General features: G+C 35.3%; 1 protein-coding gene across 4 annotated transcripts in view; it reads left to right on the top strand.

Annotated features, from left to right (window-relative positions):
• Positions 1-20,809, top strand: part of xylb (xylulokinase homolog (H. influenzae)) — a 118,138-nt gene that overhangs the window by 13,646 nt on the left and 83,683 nt on the right. For 2 of the 4 annotated variants that reach the window (XM_069191226.1, XM_015354098.2), the window contains 4 exons: positions 2,505-2,620; positions 4,307-4,422; positions 4,901-4,974; positions 8,055-8,151. In XM_069191226.1, the coding sequence (XP_069047327.1) occupies positions 2,505-2,620; positions 4,307-4,422; positions 4,901-4,974; positions 8,055-8,151 (403 nt within the window). Of the gene's footprint in view, positions 1-2,504; positions 2,621-4,306; positions 4,423-4,900; positions 4,975-8,054; positions 8,152-14,279; positions 14,318-15,165; positions 15,271-19,906; positions 20,225-20,809 lie in introns of those variants that run through there. The other 2 variants (XM_069191227.1, XM_015354099.2) reach the window with 2 other exon arrangements.

Genomic DNA, 20,809 nt, shown 5'->3' with positions numbered 1-20,809 from the left:
TTCTGTCCAGTCTGGACGGGTGAAAATGTAAAGCATCTCAATGGTTCTGTTTCTGTACAGAAAAATGACACTTCGGACAATACTGAAGTCTAGCATGTTTGTACTATTTAAAGGGTTAACATCAAACTTTGTACAGTAGGTATAAATCTATTATCAACACAGCTATTATGCTATATGTAAAAATACAGTAGGGTTTCTGCCTTATCTACGATGATCTGATGATCTGCTCCTCTTCAAAAGCTGTTTAGCTAGTTGACTCCCAACCTGCCAAGAATCATTTTGGTCATATCGTTAAGTAGTATTCCTGCATAACTGAAGATGGCTGCCTGATTAACCTGGTTCTCTTTTAAATTATCTCACTCCACAAACTGCTCATGCTCAAATGGTGTTCGATCATTTATCTTCAGAATTACTTGGTAGAGTATAATTCTGTTGACAATATGATTAAACCTAGTCAAAATGTATCTTCTGCTAAATTAAAGTTGGCTCCCTTACCTCCATTTTGTTCTCAATCTTCAAACTGGACCACGTACACCCACTCGCTTAAACCTTGGCAGATTTTATTGAACTAGAACCTGCTTCAGAGCTACAGGTATGTTTCACATGTAGCATCTGTACTTTTTACACTTTAAAATAGGTGACAGGAGATACCTGACAAGAGAAATACAACCTCTACCTCTAAAAATTGTTTTGAGTGATGAGCTCTTTAGCTGGTAGGTATAATTCTAGTTTTTCCTTAGTTTATTTGCAGTTCATTCACACTCTTGGAGTAAGAGAGACGCGATTGCTTGGAACTCTGCAAAACAAATTCTCTAACTTCTCATTGATTTTTATATTAACCATTTATACAGAAATAAAACTATTCATTTGTGCTTTACTTATGTTGACTTAATTTTCTTACATTTTTATTGTAGTTTATAAAATATTTACAGTGGGGTCACTCATAAAATATTCTGTGAAGCCCATATACAGTAGAAGCTATACAGTTGTACAAGTATTAGGTGAGATAGTAAACTTTTTGCTGAAATTTCAGTTCGGTGGAACTACACCATATTATAATTGTGTAGTTAATTAAAATAAAACATGCTTTGTTGTGTGCTTTTAACAAATTACACAGGATGGTTTAACAACACAAGAGTCAGTCAAATCATTTTTTATACTCACAGCCTTACTGCAGCCCATTTCAGTGACCTACATTGTTTTTACCACACATCAAAATGGTGACTTATTAACCTGCATTACAAACACACGGAGGCTGTCTGTAGATTTTACTGTACTGTTTAAACTCCCTCATGCCTTCTGCTTCTCAAACTGTTACTGTAGATCAGGAGAGGGCAGTGTCTAGATCTCCTTTTGGCTGGCTGATTACAGGTACTGTATGAGGCCCTGGCAGTTCAGACTCAACAGAAGATTTCACATAAAATCTTTAAATGGAGACCTAGCATATCTTAAGAAGGACAAGTAAATAATTAAACAAGAATGCTAGTCCCTGGTTTCTGGAGCACAATCAAGTTAGAAGTTTAAGTCCTACTTTGGTGCTGTGTTTTGCTGACCATTTTCAGTTTATAATAATTTATTAATGAAAAAGAAAATAAAAGACAATGTCAAAATATGATCACTTTGTTAACTTTTGTTTCAGAGCTTTTATATAGCCAGGTACAGTAAGTACAATACTGTGACACACTTCATGACCAGAACATTGATAGGCAGGTCTGTGTAAATCAGATTCACAAAGTAGTCATAAGGTAAAGAGAAAGTGCTCCTTTCTTTATAGTGAACCCTTTAACAAACACAATGCTTTTACAAAGCCCTCTATTGGATTAAGAAATTAGAAAATGGATGGGTGGAATTCACACACAAAAGCCTACTTTCCTCCTGTAGCTTAATGGAAGAAATCTCTTCAGAAATCTCTTGTTATCAATATCTGGTAGGTAAGCTGTTTACAAGCTCCAAATCAAGACTCGCAACACTCCCAAAACTTCCAAAACCTGCAAGATTTCAGTTCGAAGTTGCTCCCTTCTTTCTCTCCCTCTGGTGCTTTTTTGCATATCTGAGGATCTACTCTTGAGTTTCTAGATGGCAGACCAAAAAGACCCAAGCAGAAACCTGAGCATCCTGGTTTTTTAAACAGTCACATCACCACTTATCTTACATTGAATTGTCAAGTGACAAAGGACACTAGCACATTCCGTAGAGCATTTTGGAGAAATGTCTGAGCCCATTGCTCTGTTGTACTTTGTCAATTTTAAAGTGAGATATGCAGTGTGACTCAAGAGTTTTCAAACTCATTGTTTGACCAAAACGGTCAAACCAATATGTTGCAATTTTCGATAGTGTTAACAAATGCAGACTGACTTGCACAAATGATAAAAGACATCTTCATCTTACCCTGCATTGAAATAGTTATTGTTACAGTTACACGTGAAATTGATGTGTTTAAAAATACTGTACAACCTAAGTTTTGTTACATTGTATACAAAGCTGTGACTTTGTGTTGACTTTAGGTGAGTCTTGGTACAAGTGACACAATTTTCCTATGGATCAAGGATCCCAAGCCCGATGTAGAAGGACACATTTTCTGCAATCCAGTTGACAGCCAGGCGTACATGGCTTTATTATGGTAAAGAAAATCTTACTTCCCTGAGTAAACTATATTTATATTTCGGTCTACAGAATTCAGTATTGCTCACATCTCCCAGGCGCACTTACTGTTTTAAACTGGAATAGTATTATCTATAATACAGTTCATCAGCAGTGTGCAGATCAACATCTCATAGAAGGGCAGTCTGTGATTTATCAGGTTTTTTGGAGAATATGCTATTTTACTTTTGAAAAGTGCATTCCTGTGAAACTGCTGCATATAAAGTCACCTTAAGTATTGGTATATGAATGATTGGTTCCAGATAAAATTCTGGCGTTTGAGAATTCATGCATTTGCGTATTACTTCTACAAAAAGAAAAGGGCTTGAAAGAATCATGCTAATTCATTCTTAGCATCCTTAAAATGTTAAATGCTAACTTCACAATGCTAAATACTAAAAACATTTCTAAATGTGAGCTTTAAAAATAAGCATAGACTTTACCATGCACTTCTTACTTTAAAGCATATGGTTATAATTATGTGGAAATTTAACTGACCTAATATTACTGTATGTCTCTATAAGAGATTTTGAAAATGTATCATTACACCAGAGCTCTATTTTCACATTTACCTAGAATTGTGAACAATTTTTGCAGTTTAGTTTTATGCTCATTCATTTGAAAAAGCATTTTTTAATGATACCTGACTTTCTGTAGCGACACTTACACTTTGTAGATATGTCCACTGTATTCTTTTAGTACAGTAAACCAAGAATGCACGGAGGAACCGTTCTTTGTCTTGTGGAGGATGGACAAGGTACTTACTGACAATCTCCAAACCTTTTGGGACCTGATCAATGACAGTGGTCACTGGTAGATAGGGAAACTTCAAAGCCAAACCAATCACCTAGTCTAGGACATCCCAGGCAGTGTTCTCTGTCTGAGATATGATATTTGTCTGCATGATATTCTGGACCAAGCTATTCTTATTCTTAGAGTAGAGAGTTTTGCTCAATATGCAGCTCAGGAGCCTGTAATCATCTGAAGCTTTTCATTAAAAAAATGTGCTGCTGCTGTTGTAAAAGATTTAAAGGCTATTTAACATTGTACAAATGTCCCTGTGAGCCACTGTAATTAACCTCATGTCACATTGCTTCTTGTACATTCAACAGCTGTATAAAGGCAATAAAAGCAAAATATTTTCTTTTGTACAGTAAAGCAGACCTGAAGACGTGCAATAGATTAACAAAGCGTTCCAAGTATGTTTAAGAGTAACAAAAAATCTCCAAATTAAAAATGTACTTATATCTTATATAGTGTCTTTCATCTCTAAGAATCCCAAAGCCTACAACTTTATATTTAGGAAGAGACCTGCTTTACTCCACCACTGAAGTGCAGCATCAACCTGGATGATGTACAGTATAGATGGCTTTCTCCTCTAATAGCCTCACTGCACAGCAGTTCAGGTGTGTGAAGAGAGAAAGTACTTCACTAATCAAATTAAAGGGGAAATTTTGGAAGCCCATATTGAACAAGCATGACTGAAATTTAAGCAGGACACCGAGATTAAAACCCTCATTCTTATTTGGTTTATACTCATGTCATGGACCACAGGGTCTTTAAAGACCGAAAAGTCAGGACTCCTCCTGTCTTTAGAAGAGAAGGACTATACCTCCTATAGTACATGTAAGACAGTATTCACTGAAAACTGTTTCTGTGCCTCCAGTTTTAAAAATGGCTCACTTACAAGAGAGAGAATCAGGGATGAATGTGCAGGAGGATCGTGGGAAGATTTCTCAAAAGCACTTCAATCAGTACCAATGGGGAACTCTGGAAAAATAGGTAATATATGTTTATTTAACCAGAGCTTTTGAGAGCATATCAAGAGTCTTGTTCTTAAGGTGGAATTTAGAAGACAATCAGGACCTGCTGGCAATATCGAGTAATTTGAGCAATATTTGTACAAATTGGAAAGATGAAAATTCAGCTAGTGAGGTGGTAGCAATGGAAATAAAATATTTCTCATATATTTTAGATTTGTATATTGTGTGCTTTTTCAATGTCTTTGAGATTGTTTCCAGGGACACCAAATTTCCATAAATTTTCTGAATTCTTTGGTATTGAATGGGTCTATTCAGTAAATACAATAAAACAACATTCTTAATTCTTGTTATGTGTTACAGTATTAAATCTGGATTACTCACCACTGGCATGTTATCAAATGCTATAAGTGTGTGTCATACTGTAGCTTACTTTGAATCAGGATAATGGTGTAAAACTCTGGTGATAATAGTGAAACAACTGAAAACTTTTTTTTCAGGAATTTATTTTGATGTAATGGAAATCACACCAGCGGCAGAGGGGGTACACAGATTTAATAGGGATAACAAAAAGGTAAGAAAAAATGACTTTGGTTCTGTGCAGCCTTGTCTGTTGCATCTTCCCGTGCACTGTTAGTTAAGTCAGGATATGTGCCTGACTGGGCTTACCAGTATACCTACTTGTACTCTCTATTTGAAGTCTCTGGGTATAGGAATATATTCTCTGGAGAATCTACACAACTTTGACTTGCCTCCTGATTCTCCCTACTTTATCCTATGGTGGAATCCTGTGTTGTCCCAGACATTTTCTTAAAATGTATTTATGATTTTTTCCCTCTATTTTTCCACTTAAAAAATTTAAATTTAAAAAGAAATATTTAATATCCTCTCCTCTGATCCACTTACTTTTTCTATAATTTAAAACAGTTGAAATTCCAAAAGACTGATAAAGACCTATACTATATACATTTTGCATTTACCTTTACATCATAGAAAAAAAATATTAAGCATTTAAGCTCTATTTTAAGACAGGAATTATATTTTTCAAACATGCAATGTGGGTTTCATTCTGGACATGAATGTGTAATAGCAAACATCCTTCAGTGTTGTCAGTTATATTATAATTGTGAAGCTTACACTTGTATGAATTGTCTTTATATGTTTATCCAATACTTTTTACAGTGTGGACCACTCAATTCTTCTGCACAATATGCTGAATATTGGTCTTTATATGAACTACTTGCATAGATACAATAATTACAACATTAGAATGGTGTTTAAAACATGAACATTGTGTTTCCTTTTAGTTTCTATTGGAGTCCTAAAAGGTTCTGTTCTGAGCCCTTCTCTTTTCTCCTTCTGTATCAAGGGTTCTGAACCTACAGTATGTGTCACAATGCCATTTATAGGTTGGGTCACCATGATCCTCTTTAATAAGTTGAAATTTCCTCTTGCACAACCGTGTTTTTCTGGAAGACTTTTTTTTTAGTTCCACTGGGAAAAAAAAAACACTATTGCGTTATTACGAGAGTGTTATTTCTCAGTAGTTAAACTTTGTTTGAAAATCATTATTTAGGAATTAGCATACCATCTTCATTAAGATGAATAAAAGAATGAAGTTACACTTCATTTTGTGGAAAGCTCTTAGGATACAGATGAATGTTTAATACATCTATTTTTAGACATCAAGTATACAGTACCTCCCAGCAATCGAGCATTCCTGAGGTAAACATGTGCAACATTAAGACATATTCCTACAAGTACTGCTACATCCCAGAGGATCAGACTTAATACAGCTGGGTGTGCAGCCCATTTGACATTGCTCATGACGTTTCAAGCATTGCAAGCCTCGAGAATCAAATGTAGTGGAGAGACTCCATTACAATTTTCAAAAACAAACAGAATCACTTAGTTCTGCATCAAAGTAAAAAAAAAATCGCTATATAGAGGCCAAATGATCCCTAGATAAAAAGGCTGCACTTACTGTAAATCAAGGAGAAGATTGTGAACTGACCCAGAGTCAGAAGCTGTTTAACAAGGGTGGTTTCAACATTGTGTCTCTACTCTCAACTGAAAAGGTTCAAAGAACTCATTAGATGCCAGTGGAACCTGCACATTTAGTATTTGTGTTTCCAAGTCAGGGTTCTTTCAGCATAGCTGTTATGGCAGTGGACTTTAAACCTGCAGATTAAGATCATATTTTAATGACTCATTGAGGAGGTTAGTAGCAATTGGACAGAAACAGAGATGTTAGTTTTGAATAGGGGCATAAACTTAGGATCTAGTTCAGAAACGTAGACAGTTTCATATTAAGTATCAGCTCAGTTACATAAGCACCATCAACAGGAGTAAAATGAGAAAGAAAAACTTTAACCTAAGAAAAGAGAACAGGGTTTAGGCGTCATGACTGCAGTAGAGGACTGTATTTTTTGTGAAAGAATTGCATGAATGCATTGCATAGTGCAGCACAGAAAGGACATTCAGACTTATTTAGCTGGTTGGAGCATATGATAGTGTTGAGAAGGTCTGTTGGATTATTGTGATCCTGTTCCAAACGGTTGGGAAAGGAAGAGGATCTGGCCGCCTTACAGGCATCCTTATAGGATAGCTGATGCTGTTCATAAGCCTCTAGCTGAGCAGAGAGCCCAATCTGTCTCCAAAAATGCTGCTTTCTTTTTTGAAGACCATATTAGTATATGCATGTATTCCATGTATATCCTACCGTATCCTTGAGTGTATGTCCATGAATGTATAATGTTTCCCCTCTGTTAAGGCAGTCTTCAACAATGTAAAATAATTAGTTTATTTCCTGAAATATTGTTTATCCTAATCTCTTTGTTGGTGACGGTTGTTTTTACTGTGTTTTTGTTAACACTGTGTATTTGTGCCACAAAACAGATTTCCCACATGGGATAGTAGATCATGAAATGAAATGATTAAAATGTGACCGATGTCAAAGATAGTAATGGAAAGCTGCCACTAGAGGCCGCTACAGGAGCTGGTTTCAAAGACGATCTTCTGTAGAAAGTTCACCTGTGGATGATATAATTGTAATCAATTTAATTGATTGGAATGTGAGAATTCGTTTGTTGGCTTTGTGCACTGTATGTAAGGGTGTGTTGTCTTGAGACTAGAAGAGATTGATAATGAGAGAATCATTTTATTTTTCTATGTACAAATTCTCCTTATTTGCATTACCTGAGCTTGGGATCTTCCACATATAATTTGTCCCTTCCTACATATCCATAAAGCTTTTGTTTTTCACACTGCACAACACACTACACATTTGTCAGGACTAACTGTTACTTTCAAATGTATATCTAAAATAAAACAGATGAAAATTCAGAAGAAGATTGGCATAGAATTGTTTTAGATAAAGAAGGAAACAAAAGACATTTGACATACTGTAGAATTGTTTTAGATAAAGAAGGAAACAAACTGTGAAATGAATATAGCTGAGACTTGTCGAAGATCTTTGGACAGCAATGTATATCATGGAAGTATAAACTATAATCAAGAAAAAAAATGGAGCTGCATAGTTTGTTGAAGCTGCAATAGCAAATTGTGGGAAAGCTATCAATGTCGGAGAGAACTCTGTAATGTTTCGATATATCACTGATCAGATTACTGAAGCCTCCTTTATGTCTGCCAAAGGTTGTGGGATTCCCAAAGGAGGTGGAAATTCGAGCTTTAATCGAGGGACAGTTCCTGGCAAAGAGAGTTCATGCTGAAAACCTGGGCTATAAAATCAGTGAGTATTCTTTTCTGTAAATTGCTCTGGAACTCTGTGCAGGTTTAACTATTCTTTTTCATTGACCAATTATAGAATTATTCCTATAGAATGGTTCAAAGTATAATATAACCACATCTGCATTTTTTTATGATTTTTACATTTTAGATAAAATTTGAATACATTATCAAGCTCCTATTTCAAACAGCAGCACACACTTAACATAAAAATATTTACAAAAAGAGGAGTCCATTTAGGGTAGATAGATTTAAGGAAACCATTATAGACATTTACAGACATTTTGACTGCTTTCATTTGGGGAAGCTTACAATGTATTACGTTTTCAAGTCTTTGTGACCTTGACATTATTAGGAAAAGTGTGCTTTAGAAATCAAAATGATAGCTCAACACAATAATTTGGTTCCCTTCTAGTACAGCATTGCAATATTTATTATCCTTAAATTACTGAAACTTTCTGAAAATTTTCTTCCTTTTTATTGTACATCAGCTGATGTACATCAGCTTTTATAAAATTATGTCCCTGTCATGTCATCATCTATATAAACACCAAAAAGAGAAAAATCTGTATGCAGTACATATTTAAAATACTTATTATTAAGCACTATTATAAACATATCTTTTGAAAACTAAATTTGCATTTTAAAGTGAAGTTATAACAAAAGCAAGAGGAAATTGCTAACGTATTCTTAATTAATTTATTAGTAACAGTGTATACTTAGCAAGATGATTTCAATTATAATGTGAAGCAGCTTTACATTTTTACATTTATTATAATATATTATTGCACTCAAAAAACAGATTTCAATACTACTAATTTATTTTTATGTGCATAATTATCCTGTTTAAAAACAATTTTTATGAAGGTAGCACAATTGAACTAATTTACATCACAGAGGTTGTGCTATTCCACGGAAATCTGAAGGTCATATGTGCGTCACCATTAGCCACATTTGAATAGGCCCTTTAATAGTAAACTTTTGAACTCCATTCTGCTGCTCCTGAGGCACTAATCAAGAGTGCCTTGCAGACAAAATACACTGCAGAAGAGGCTACACGGGTTAGGACAGATAAAAGTGGCAAACGTACAAAAAAAAACAAACCCCCACATTTATGGATGATTTGGCCAAGCCGAAAGGACTTTGTTTTTACATTTTAAACAGAGGCAGAAAACTGAAAACAGAATGAATTACTGCTTTGTGAAACTGTTTAGTTAGATTAATTTGTACAGACATCAAATGTGAGTACCTAGTGAACAATGAGTTGTCACACACAACAGGAAAATAGAATAGATTTCTACTGTAAATTAACATGTTTGATAACTGAGGTTTTATGCTTTTTTTTGTGTTCTATATTGTATATAAAACACAATTTTAAATTTCAAGTCTAAAATAGTTTCTTGGGGAGCTATTACCAGAGGGATTAGGCAGGGGATGAAGATAACTTTCAGATCTCATTGATATAAGAGAGACTTCTGAGAAATCTGACAAAGTTTTAGGGAAAAAAATAGGGACAATATAACTATAATTACCCTTTGCAAGGAAAGCAATTCTTAGGGGGAAATTTCAATAAATATTAATATTTCGCACAGAAAATACACACAGAAAAAAAAGGATAAGTGTACAAAATGTTGCCTATACCTGAAAAGGAAAATGTTTATCCTGCATCTTTGACCTAACTCTAGTATTAGCAACTCACAACTGGCAACCCACTGAAGCTAAGCAGGTGTGAGCCTGGTCAGTACCTGGATGGGAGACCTCCTGGGAAAAACTAAGGTTGCTGCTGGAAGAGGTGTTAGTGGTGCCAGCAGGGGGTGCTCACCCTGCGGTCCATGTGGGTCCTAATGCCCCAGTATAGTGACAGGGACACTATGCTGTATAACAGGTGCCGTCCTTCGGATGAGACGTAAAACCAAGGTCCTGACTCTCTGTGGTCATTAAAAAACCCAGGGCTTTTCTCGAAAAGAGTAGGGGTCCCGGCATCCTGGCCAAATTTCCCATTGGCCCTTACCGTTCATGGCCTCCTAATAATCCCCTTCTATGAATTGGCTACATCACTCTGCTCTCCTCCCCACTGATAGCTGATGTGTGGTGAGCGTTCTGGCGCACTATGGCTGCCGTCGCATCATTCAGGTGGATGCTGCACATTGGTGGTGGAGGGGAGTCCCCATTACCTGTAAAACGCTTTGAGTGGAATTATTATTATTATTATTATTATTATTATTATTATTTTAGCCATATGAACAATTTAAATACAGGTGTACAGGTATTTGTATTTAAATACAAGAAATACATTCTCTTGGCTGTGGGAACAACAGTGTGCCCATATGGATAAGGCGACTGGAACAGTCCCATACTTGGCTTTTCAGCAGGCAGGCTGTGCTGTATGATAAAACAGATGTCAGGATGTTTGTAATTAGACTGAAGGTGAAAAGTGTAGCAAACCTAGTCTTATGATGCAGTAACAATACATAGCAATGCATTTATTGGCTGTTTTCCAGTTTCTTTTACATAAAACAGATACAATAGTTACTACTGTATTTAACAGTTGCATGTAATGAAAAATGAAAAGGATGCAGAAATGGTAAGGTGTGCTGGCCTATCTCAATCATTTAGTTTAGGACAATGTATCCAATTTTTTTCTTCAAAGTATTATATGAACATTTGTTAAAGGACAGATAATCTTTTGCCTCTGATTATTATTTTTCCTTTATTTCAAGTAAAAGTACAGTTACACAAATTTAAAGAAACTGGTCCACAGATTGTGTTTTGCGTTAACTGTAAGAATCTGTGAATCTTTGTCGAGGCTTGCTGTGATGCCTTGGGGCAATTCTCCCAAACCTTTCCATACTTTCTCATGCTTAGAGTCCTCTCCAACAGAGAAGACTCTGGTATAGAACAACTTGGATCTCCCAAGTTCTCAACAGAAAATCACTGTCAACCCTCAGCTGAGCTGCCCTGGAGAAATAACCCATTTAATGACATTTTTGTAGCACAACACTTTCTTCCCATGTAGACACTTTCCATCCAGTTACCTACTTTATGTATACTCTTCAGTGATAGCTGAGAAAAACACAGCTGCAGGCATCAATTGTAAATACAAACAATTCTGAAAAATGTAAAGCAACAGTCACTCTATAATGTTTGCTTTCTGCTCAGACTTTCTTTTATGGGTTAGTGTAGTCTCCTTGTGTGTAGTCTCCTTGAAAGGAGCATTAACCTATGAATTGTTTTCTTTGGGGTTAAGAATTGTATTTCTGGGATGTAGAATTGTAGATTCACATACTGTTTTATCACAACATATCTGGTTCAAGGACTAAGACTGTAAAGGACATCCGATTAAACATTATCCCAGTTTCTAACTACTTTTTCCATAAAAACTCCATCCAGGGTGTAACATGCCTTGAGTAACGTGCCAAGATAGGATATGGTTAGGCTTCCACACAAACTTGAATTGGAGGAAACAGTTAGAAAATGGATGGATGACTAGTTTATTTTTAACTAAACAGAGTTTCCCCTGGACTAACAGTATGCATACATTCAGATATTGATTCTTAAAATAGAAACAAAACCAACAGTACATATGCTGTTCGACTGGTTTGAAATTTAACATCTTGTCATCCTGTCATTTCTAACTGCAAGTAGTTTTATATGCTCCATGTCAAAGGCAGGTAGGCAGTATCTTTTGCAATGCCATTTTAGTGAGAAGATGGTTTCATTTTGAATTTGCACAGTCTCTCTTGATGCAAGACTAGAGCTAATTGACTGAACAAATTACCTTTGGTTACATTTGTGAATTAGTCTGCTCCACCACCCTGGAGTGGATTGACTCACTTTTCCCCTGAAAAGAGAGGGATTCATACAGACACATAAAGCAGCATTATTAATAGCAAAGGGCTAATGATGCTGACCTTGAAGATGCAGTTGCAAATAGGACTAAGTGCTGAAAAAAATACAAGTCAATAAAATTAAATTGAATTTGGTAAATAATGCCTTGCATTCAAAGTCAGCGGCAAAAGTCTTTTATTGAAGGCTTCCTTTTATACAGGAATCCATGGAGAAGTTAACCTGGTAATGGGAAGAGTGTTGGTTAACAATAAAACATAAGGAGCAGTTTAATTCAAAGCATTTTCACCACCTTTTTTAACCCAGTGGTTGATGTCAGCTTTTCGTCTGGTAGTAACTCGATGTCGTAGTATTATAAATCAACCATCAAATATTCGATTTGGAATTTGAAGCTGGTCAAAGATCAGTATGGGGCACCATCTCAATGAGAATTCTTTTACCAAGTTAAAAAACTATCCTAAGGAAACAAAATTCTCTCCTGTCATGCCATACTCATGCCATACATCTTCATGATTTTAACACAAATAACATGGTTATGGATTACATCACAGCTGTGCACAGATTGCAAATAATTACTATTTATTATTGAATTTAAAGATATTTTTGTAAATTGCCTTACTTTTAACAAGGAATTTGAAAAAGATTTATTGGAACAGTTAATGCAGCCTATTATTAAAGGACTACAGAGCACTGTATAATGAAACCTTAATGGTGTACAATCTTACACACAAATGTATTATTTGCTTCTTAAAAGACCTCATCTGGGTCCACTTACAAAACATACATTAAGTAAAAGTATAAAGGAAAAGAAATTGACTTCCAACAAAGATAAAAGTGTGCAAAAACAAAATATAATATGTACTAAATCATTAACAACCAATGTGTGTATACAAAAATAAAAGCTAAAATAGAAATACCTTTAATTGAACAGCTCAGTAAGTTCCCCTTGTAAACTTTTCTATTCAAGTCTAAAAAGGTCAGAGCCATTCCTTTGAGCCAGGGATTGTATTTGGTTGTTCTTGTCTCAACTGATTAAAAGGCAGCAATTTCTTTGTAATGTGAAGACTAAGAACTGTACCTAATATTTTAATGGATTGTACAATTTCAACAAGGCATTCTTAAACTTAAATTCAACACTTTATATCGTATATCCTAACATTCGTTTTACCTTATTTATTGCTTTTCCCACCATTTATTGCTTTTCTAGAAGACAGACATAATGTATTAATATGAATACTCAAGCCTTGTTTATACTGTAGATCAAGAATCTGAATTCTTAAGCACTTCACTGTGCAGCTTCTACAGTGTTTTGTGGTTTTCTTCCTATTTGGGTATTGTCTACAGATTAGGTAAGTTTACTACTATAACATACAGTAATTAAGATAGAAATAAACTAGAAAGAACAATGGTCCTAATACAAATCCCTGTTGAACTCCACTTATCTGTGCATTCTCTTTCCTGTCAATTAACCAGTATTTAATCCAATCCAGACATGAAATAACTTGTGTGTGAACAGCTTAATACTTAGAATTAATCTTTTGTGAAGAACTTAAACATGTAAATGTACCATATCATATGCTTTGTTTGTATTAATTAGTACAGTTATTTTTTCAAAGAAATGTCAGGAAAGATTTACCTTCTAAATCTATTTTGACTATTTCCTATAATCTTATTGCCATGTAATGTATCTGATCCTAATTTAGCTGTAATTATTGTTTTGCTCACCTCACATGAAGTACAAGTAAGACATACTGTATGTAGTTCTGAAAATTTGTATTTTGTAAAAGATTAAGTCATATTTTTTTGCTTAAATTCAGGCATTGTTAATTGATATATTTTGACATTTCTAAACAGCTGATCTTTTTTTTAACCAAACCTATTTGTAATGCTCTATACCACTGATAAATATACTGTAGCTTTCAGTGTGAGTGTTCTGCATTTTGATAACCCTTATTTAAGTTGGAGAGTACTGCACTATTCATACAGCTAATAAAGTATCAAAGAACTTCAAAATATATTTATTTATAACCAACTACAGTATGTGTTCCAATTTGACTTCGGAGTCAGTTTTTTATATTTGGACATTCCTTTTGCCTTTATGTTATCATAGATGCCAGAGTCATGAGGTCAGCATTGAATGATAGTCTGTGAGACATTTATTCCTGATGATATCAGAACTTTTCTGTAGATTCTCAATTATTGCCCTTGGGTATGAGTTAGTGGCCCAAAATTATTATTTTATTACTGACCCCGCATTTAGATTAATGTTCTCTTTCATTGCATTAGCCTTGAACGTCTTGGACACTTGGACATGGACTGCACAGGTATAAATGAGATTTCTTTAGCAGTCATGAGAGTTGTTGAGGTTTATCGTCTTAAATTTAGGCCTTGACTTTCTCTGTGATGATGTGATACTGAATGTTTTAGCTTTTGTGTTCAGACTCTTTTAATACACATTTACCGTCATTGTGATTATTAAAAGCTAAATATGTGTAGTGTATAAATACATTTAATCATTGTGAATATAGAAAATATTTTATACAGTTGAGATACTCAGTGCTCATTGTTATACAGTTTAAACATGAAATGTTAAACAAAATCCTGATTTACATTCACAGTACATTTTCTTTGCTAGTTCAACTTTTGGTTACAGTTTATCAAGGGTAATAACTTTTGTAGGCTACTATTGTATTCGGTACACTGAAACTCTCAAGAGAACTGACCAATTTAAAACCTTTCAAAGATATGTCTGTCCTGCAACTAATTCCAATAGTTGTTTCACTGTTAAACCATCAATTATGCTATGTGATCAGGATAAGATATCTCAGCACTAATTTAATCATTCTTTTTAAAGGGAGGAATGATAACATTATGTGTGCTAAAAGTTACAGCATAGCAGCACATTCATAAAGATAAATAAGTACACATTAAGGCCTCCAGGTTGATTACTGATTTAAGAAATGCAACAACAGCAAGTAGCAGCTTATTTTTTAAGTTTTATGAGGTCTCTCCTTAAAAACTGTGAAGACAATTTGGCACTTCAGAAGGCCATTTCTGTGATAAGGAGATGTATAAACCTGCAAGACTGTCTGATCTTAGCCTTGATCAGAGCACATTTGGGATGTTCTTAGAGGATTCTACACCCTAAACCACCCTCTTGGTGCTTTTCCAGAGTGGTGCAGGACCCCACAAAGCTCATCATCTTTTGGATTTGGAATATGCTAAGTCAGGTTGGTATGCAGGTTGCTGTGCCTCTGTGTGAGAACTTGTTTGACCAATTTCATTGTCATCACATCACTTTCAATAACTCCTTATTCAATTCAGGGTCATGGTGGCCAAGAGCACATTCCAGGAAGCACCGGGCACAAGGCAGGATACATTCTTGATGTGACATCAGTCTATCACAGTTCACACAGATATATATAAGCACACCCTAACAACAGGGCCAATTATTTACAGAAGCCAGCTAACCTACCAGTATGTCCTTAGACTATGGTAGGAAAATGGAATATCCAGAGGAAACCCACACAAATGCAGGGAGACCACACACATACAGTAGCACCCAGGAACTGAACCAAGGCCCTGCCACTATGTGGCAGTAATGCTAGCCATTGAGCCACTGTGCCGCCCCTGACCAATTTCAGATTTTAATATGCTTTGTTTCCTTGTGCCCAGAATGCCATTTCATTTTTTAAAAAGAATTTTATTTTCCAAGTCATGCATTGTAATTAACAAAGTCTGTAATGGCATGTTGTGGCCTGATGAGGGCAACATATTCATGAGTTTGATAGGGTTTAACTATTGGTTGTTCAAATGTTAGCACAAGTCTGCCTAAGAATTAGTGTACATTTACACTGCAACCACAGTTTCATTGCATTGCACTACCATGTATAAAACTGCATACAGTACATCAAACATATGATCGCATTGTATATGTAGATCGTGATATAAATTGTAGTACCTTACCACGACGCAACTAACTTGACAAAATATTAGATACAGTTTGAATGTAATTTATGCTTTTGGATTCTCTTAGATGATCTTGCCAGCAGTTTGGTATTATAAAGATATCTGATTTGAAAATGTAGGTGTCCATTTAATCTGTCTGCTTTGCCATTCGGGCAGAGCGGTGGCACTGTGGCTTAGGATCTGTGCCTGTGGCTGGAAGGTTGCCCGCGGCCGGCAGAGGAATCCTACTCCTTTGGGCCCCTGAGCAAGGCCCTTAACCCCAACTGCTCCAGGGGTGCCGTATAAATGGCTGACCCTGTGCTCTGACCCCAAAAGCTTCTCTCTCTCCCCGTCCGTGTGCCTGTGTGTCTCATGGAGAGCAAGCTGGGATATGCGAAAAGAAAAAAATCGTAATGCAAGAAGTTGTATATGGCCAATAAATTGATCTCTACATGTAAAATATTTAACAAACAGCAAGTGGCTGAGTGTGGAATAAAAAACATTTCATTTTCTTCACTGAAAATATAAAGTTCCTATGCATGGGAGATTCTTGTGAAAGTGATTTTTTGTAGAAAGAAAATAACTATGTTCAATGTATTATTATTATTATTAATAATAAAAAAATAATTTTATTTTATTAAAGACAAAAATATGTTTTACAAAATTGTTGTAAGTTGCTAAGGAAATAATATCAGGGGAATATATATTCTTCTACATATTTAGATTTTAAAAGTATTGTATGTATAATTTTGAAAATGAAAAGAGAAAACATTGTTACATCTTTTATAATTTAAAGTGTGATTGTCATTCACTGGTTGCACATTCTCTTTAAACACATACAGCAAAAATTGTGAGGTAATTTGTCTTAATTGTGACAAAGTAAAGAAATTCAAGTACCACAGTATACTTTACTATGCATATTTAAATAAGCTCTCTGGCCTTTAAGATTTGTGAAGAAATGTCATGTAGAATTAGTATTGTTCAAAGGATCCTAACTGTAATAATAATTGCATGCAGTCACAAGTGATTAAATTGAGCATTTGAGTGACGGGACATAAGGCAACAGAAAATTGAGCTTCAGGTAAAGATGTCTATAAATATGAAGAAACTTAGGCCATTAGAATTCAGAGCTTGTGGTAAACTTTTTGATTCTTTAAGTGTTTGCAGTTAAAAGGAATTTGTATAGGATGTCTGTGCAATGAAAATATTGACAGGATAAATGTCAAGGTCAGAGTCACTCATGTTTCGTGACAGATGCCTCAGAAAGGTCAGCGCACACATATTTGCAGTGCATTCTTTGACCGGAGGCATAGTGACACACAGAACATCACAAAGTAGTGCAGCTGGTGAGCCTGTTCTGATAGAGCATCTTAGGTGTTGTTTTATCAGCATCTGTGAGTCTGAACAGAGGGGGTAGGAATTATTGGCACTAGTAACATAGCTTCCTCTGGGTGAGGACTGACTGGAAATTCTCCATCTGCAAACCCCCTAGTGTGTTGTATGTTGAAGTTATGAGTGGTGCTGTGCCCTTTCTGAGTTTATCTGCTTTGCCAACTTCAACATTAATGCTGGAACACCTGTCTGCCAACTTCACACTTTTGCAGCGGGAATGCTGTGCAATATGGATTACGGAAATTCTGTAACGTGTAAAAATAAATAAATAAATGGAATAGTTTGGGAAGTACCATTTCTTCAATCTTTTTAATATTATCTGTGTGAACATACCGTTTTCTGTGGAAAAATATAGCTCTCTTTCATTTATCCACGTTATATTAAGTTCCAGTACGTTTAATTTTCAAGGTAAAAGGAAAATATATTATAAAAAGTAAATTTGGGCATCTATTTTTGATACATTTGGTCCGGATTTTGGTTCAATGAGACGTTAGTGATTTCATGTCCGTCTTTCATTCCTTTGGGACAGCAATTAAGCTTAATTCCCTCCGGACTGAAGGACAAGTTGACCAAGACTCTTTCTGGGATGGGCAAGACGCTGTGCTCTTTTTTGATTGGCTAACAGAAAAAGTCATGATTTTGTCATCTTTTTCCCTTATAATTTTGAATATTATATTGTTATTACTGTGATGATAGTATTGGGCTAGATGTATTTTGGGCTAGGGTTAACCCTAACCCTTTCTTTCCTGTCTTTCCTTTAAACAGATATTTTTGGTATTGGGTCACATCTACTCTAAAACTGCTTGAATGCTGAATTTGCAATATTTTGTGTTTTAAGGCTGTGACATATTTGTATAGCAGATTTAATTTAGAGCCTAAAACTGGAACTAAAACATTTCACTTGCTTAATGCAAGTAATGTAAAACTGTGTTCACTAGACTGCAAAATATATTAATATAGAAGTTCTATAAATATTGCAGAAACACAGTGCTGATATCTATATTTATGTCAATAGATATAATTAGGCTTCCAAGTAGTGGAAACCTTTAGCGATTGTAATGATTTTTTTCTAAACACAAATTGCTCATATTTTGAGACTGAGCAACTTCATACAAGACAAGTCCTACAGTAGAATTGATTTTAATCCACAAAAATTGTGATACATATTGGGATTCTGCATCAACCAAAGTCAGAAACTCTTCAATGATGGAAATACATCTGGTTGCATTTTATGAACACTTGAAGGTTAGCACAAGTTGCTAGTTTAATAATGGTTATAAACCATTTCAAAGAAAGCAGCATAACTTGCAAAGTACTTCTGATCAAAACACTTGTTGGCTAATTAAACCCAGAATTTATAGGTCTAATTCTCATCTATCTCATCTAATTCTCATCTCATCTATAGGTCTAATTCCTGCATACATGTACACATGAATTGTTACAGTAACTACAAATGTTTAAGAACTGTTTGACCAATTAACTACAAAAGTGTTGAGCATCATTCAAGTAAACATTTTATCAAGATCTTTTTTACATACTGTATAGTAAGTTAGCTGCATGTGAAAGGTCACCGTAACCTGAAAGTGATTTAGTACCTATGCACAAAAAAACTTTTTACCCACCCCAACCTACCCAACCTTAACTTGGTTCAACATTGACTTGTGTCTTTTCTATTTCCCCCATTTCTGATGTAAAACCATTTACTCTCACTCTTTGTGATCTGTTGTTCCAAAAAATTTGTATAGCACCCTTAATAATAGCATCTCATGGTGCTTTGCATTAGGTGTAAAAAAGTTAGAAATGAAGAGCACTATTATTATTACTATGAAACTACAAATTATGTTTATTAGCAGTAGAGGTCCTAATATACAGTAGATCACCATGGTACTCTGTTAATGACATTTCCTCCAATTTGAGCATTCACCCCTTAGCTGTAGTGTGATTATTCTATTCCAAAAGGCGTTCTCAGTCTAAATACATACATTGTCACAAATGCGCACCACTCTGAATTTGATGTGAAACTTTATAAAAAGCCTTCAAAAAATCCAACAATGTCACATAATATACTCAGTACTGTATGCATCCGTTCTGCTGTTGCTTGTACAGTGAATTATTAGTTAAAAAAAGCCTTCCTGTTCTACTTCCATATTGACTATCCTGAAGAGTTATCATATAGAGGGTCTTCTAGTTTGGTTCTAATTATCATCTGCTTGCCTTTGCATGTAATAGATGTAAGGCTTATTATTCTACGATCACTTGAGTTAGTTTTGCAATCTCTTTTGTGGATGTGTGCTACATCAGCTATTATTCAGTCAGTGTTGAGTGGTTTCCAAATAACATCACTTGTTTCCATTTAATAGTATTAGAATACCATCAGCCCAAGAGGTTTTATTTATCTTATGTATAGAATTATTTGCCTTATGTGCTTCTAGTTCCTGTAAGACTTAAGTTTGTTTTATGCTAATAATGTTGATTAATTATGATAATTAAAATGTATTAGAATTAATATAATATTATTTGGCTGACACTTTTATCCCAAGTAACTTACTGTACATTTGTATCCATTTACACAGCTGGGCATTTTAGTTAAGCAAACTGAAGAACCTTGCTACATCAGAAGTACCCTACCTGGGATTTGAACACACAACCTTCCTGCTATGAATCCACACACTATTACTACACACTGCTGCCTGTTCTGTTCTGTTTAATAATAAGCAACAAGTGCAAGGGAGGATACACCCTGGATGGGATGCCAGTCTGTTGCAGGGCACGCAGAGACAGACATACACACTTTTACACAAGGTCCACTTTTCCCCAGTAGACAATTCACCCACCACTATGGTCGGTGTGAGAGCACTGGAGTACCTGGATGAAGCCCATGCAAACGCAAGGGTTCATTCCAATGCAGGTTTCAGGCAGATATCACCCCTGAAGTTGAACCCAGAGTTAGAAAACAGCAATGGTAACCACAGCTCCACTGTGCTGCCTTAAACACCTAAGTTAAAATATTAATACAATAAGCATTCTCCCTTTCATATATTACAGGTATTAATCCTTTGACTTTTAGAAGATGTTGAAAATATTGTCTTATCTGTCTGAGAAAGTACTGAAATTAAAGCTTTGCTAGATTTTCCTTCTCTTTAATGTTTTCATTTGTGGTATGTACTGTAAAAACTGATATTGAGGAAACAGAGAACAGCGTGACATGAAATAGAGTATATCAAGACCTGAATGAATAATCTGCTGCTTAGCTGAGCAAGAAATTGTTCCTTTCCTGGATATAAAAGACATTTTCTCAACCAATGAGTGCCATAGTGTTCTACTTTAAGTCAGTTTTCTGATGTGCTTTGGCTTGAAAGAATGTTGTGTGAATAATTATGTTGTACCCATACATATACTTCACATGCATGTGGATCAATAAAATAAAAGCGTTGAGTCAGAGGCTCTTTCAGAGGACATATTTTAAGACTAAAAAA

The sequence above is a fragment of the Lepisosteus oculatus genome, chromosome 6 (assembly GCF_040954835.1).
Source record: "Lepisosteus oculatus isolate fLepOcu1 chromosome 6, fLepOcu1.hap2, whole genome shotgun sequence".
Taxonomy (NCBI): domain Eukaryota; kingdom Metazoa; phylum Chordata; class Actinopteri; order Semionotiformes; family Lepisosteidae; genus Lepisosteus; species Lepisosteus oculatus.
This window is presented reverse-complemented; position numbering and strand designations above follow the sequence as displayed.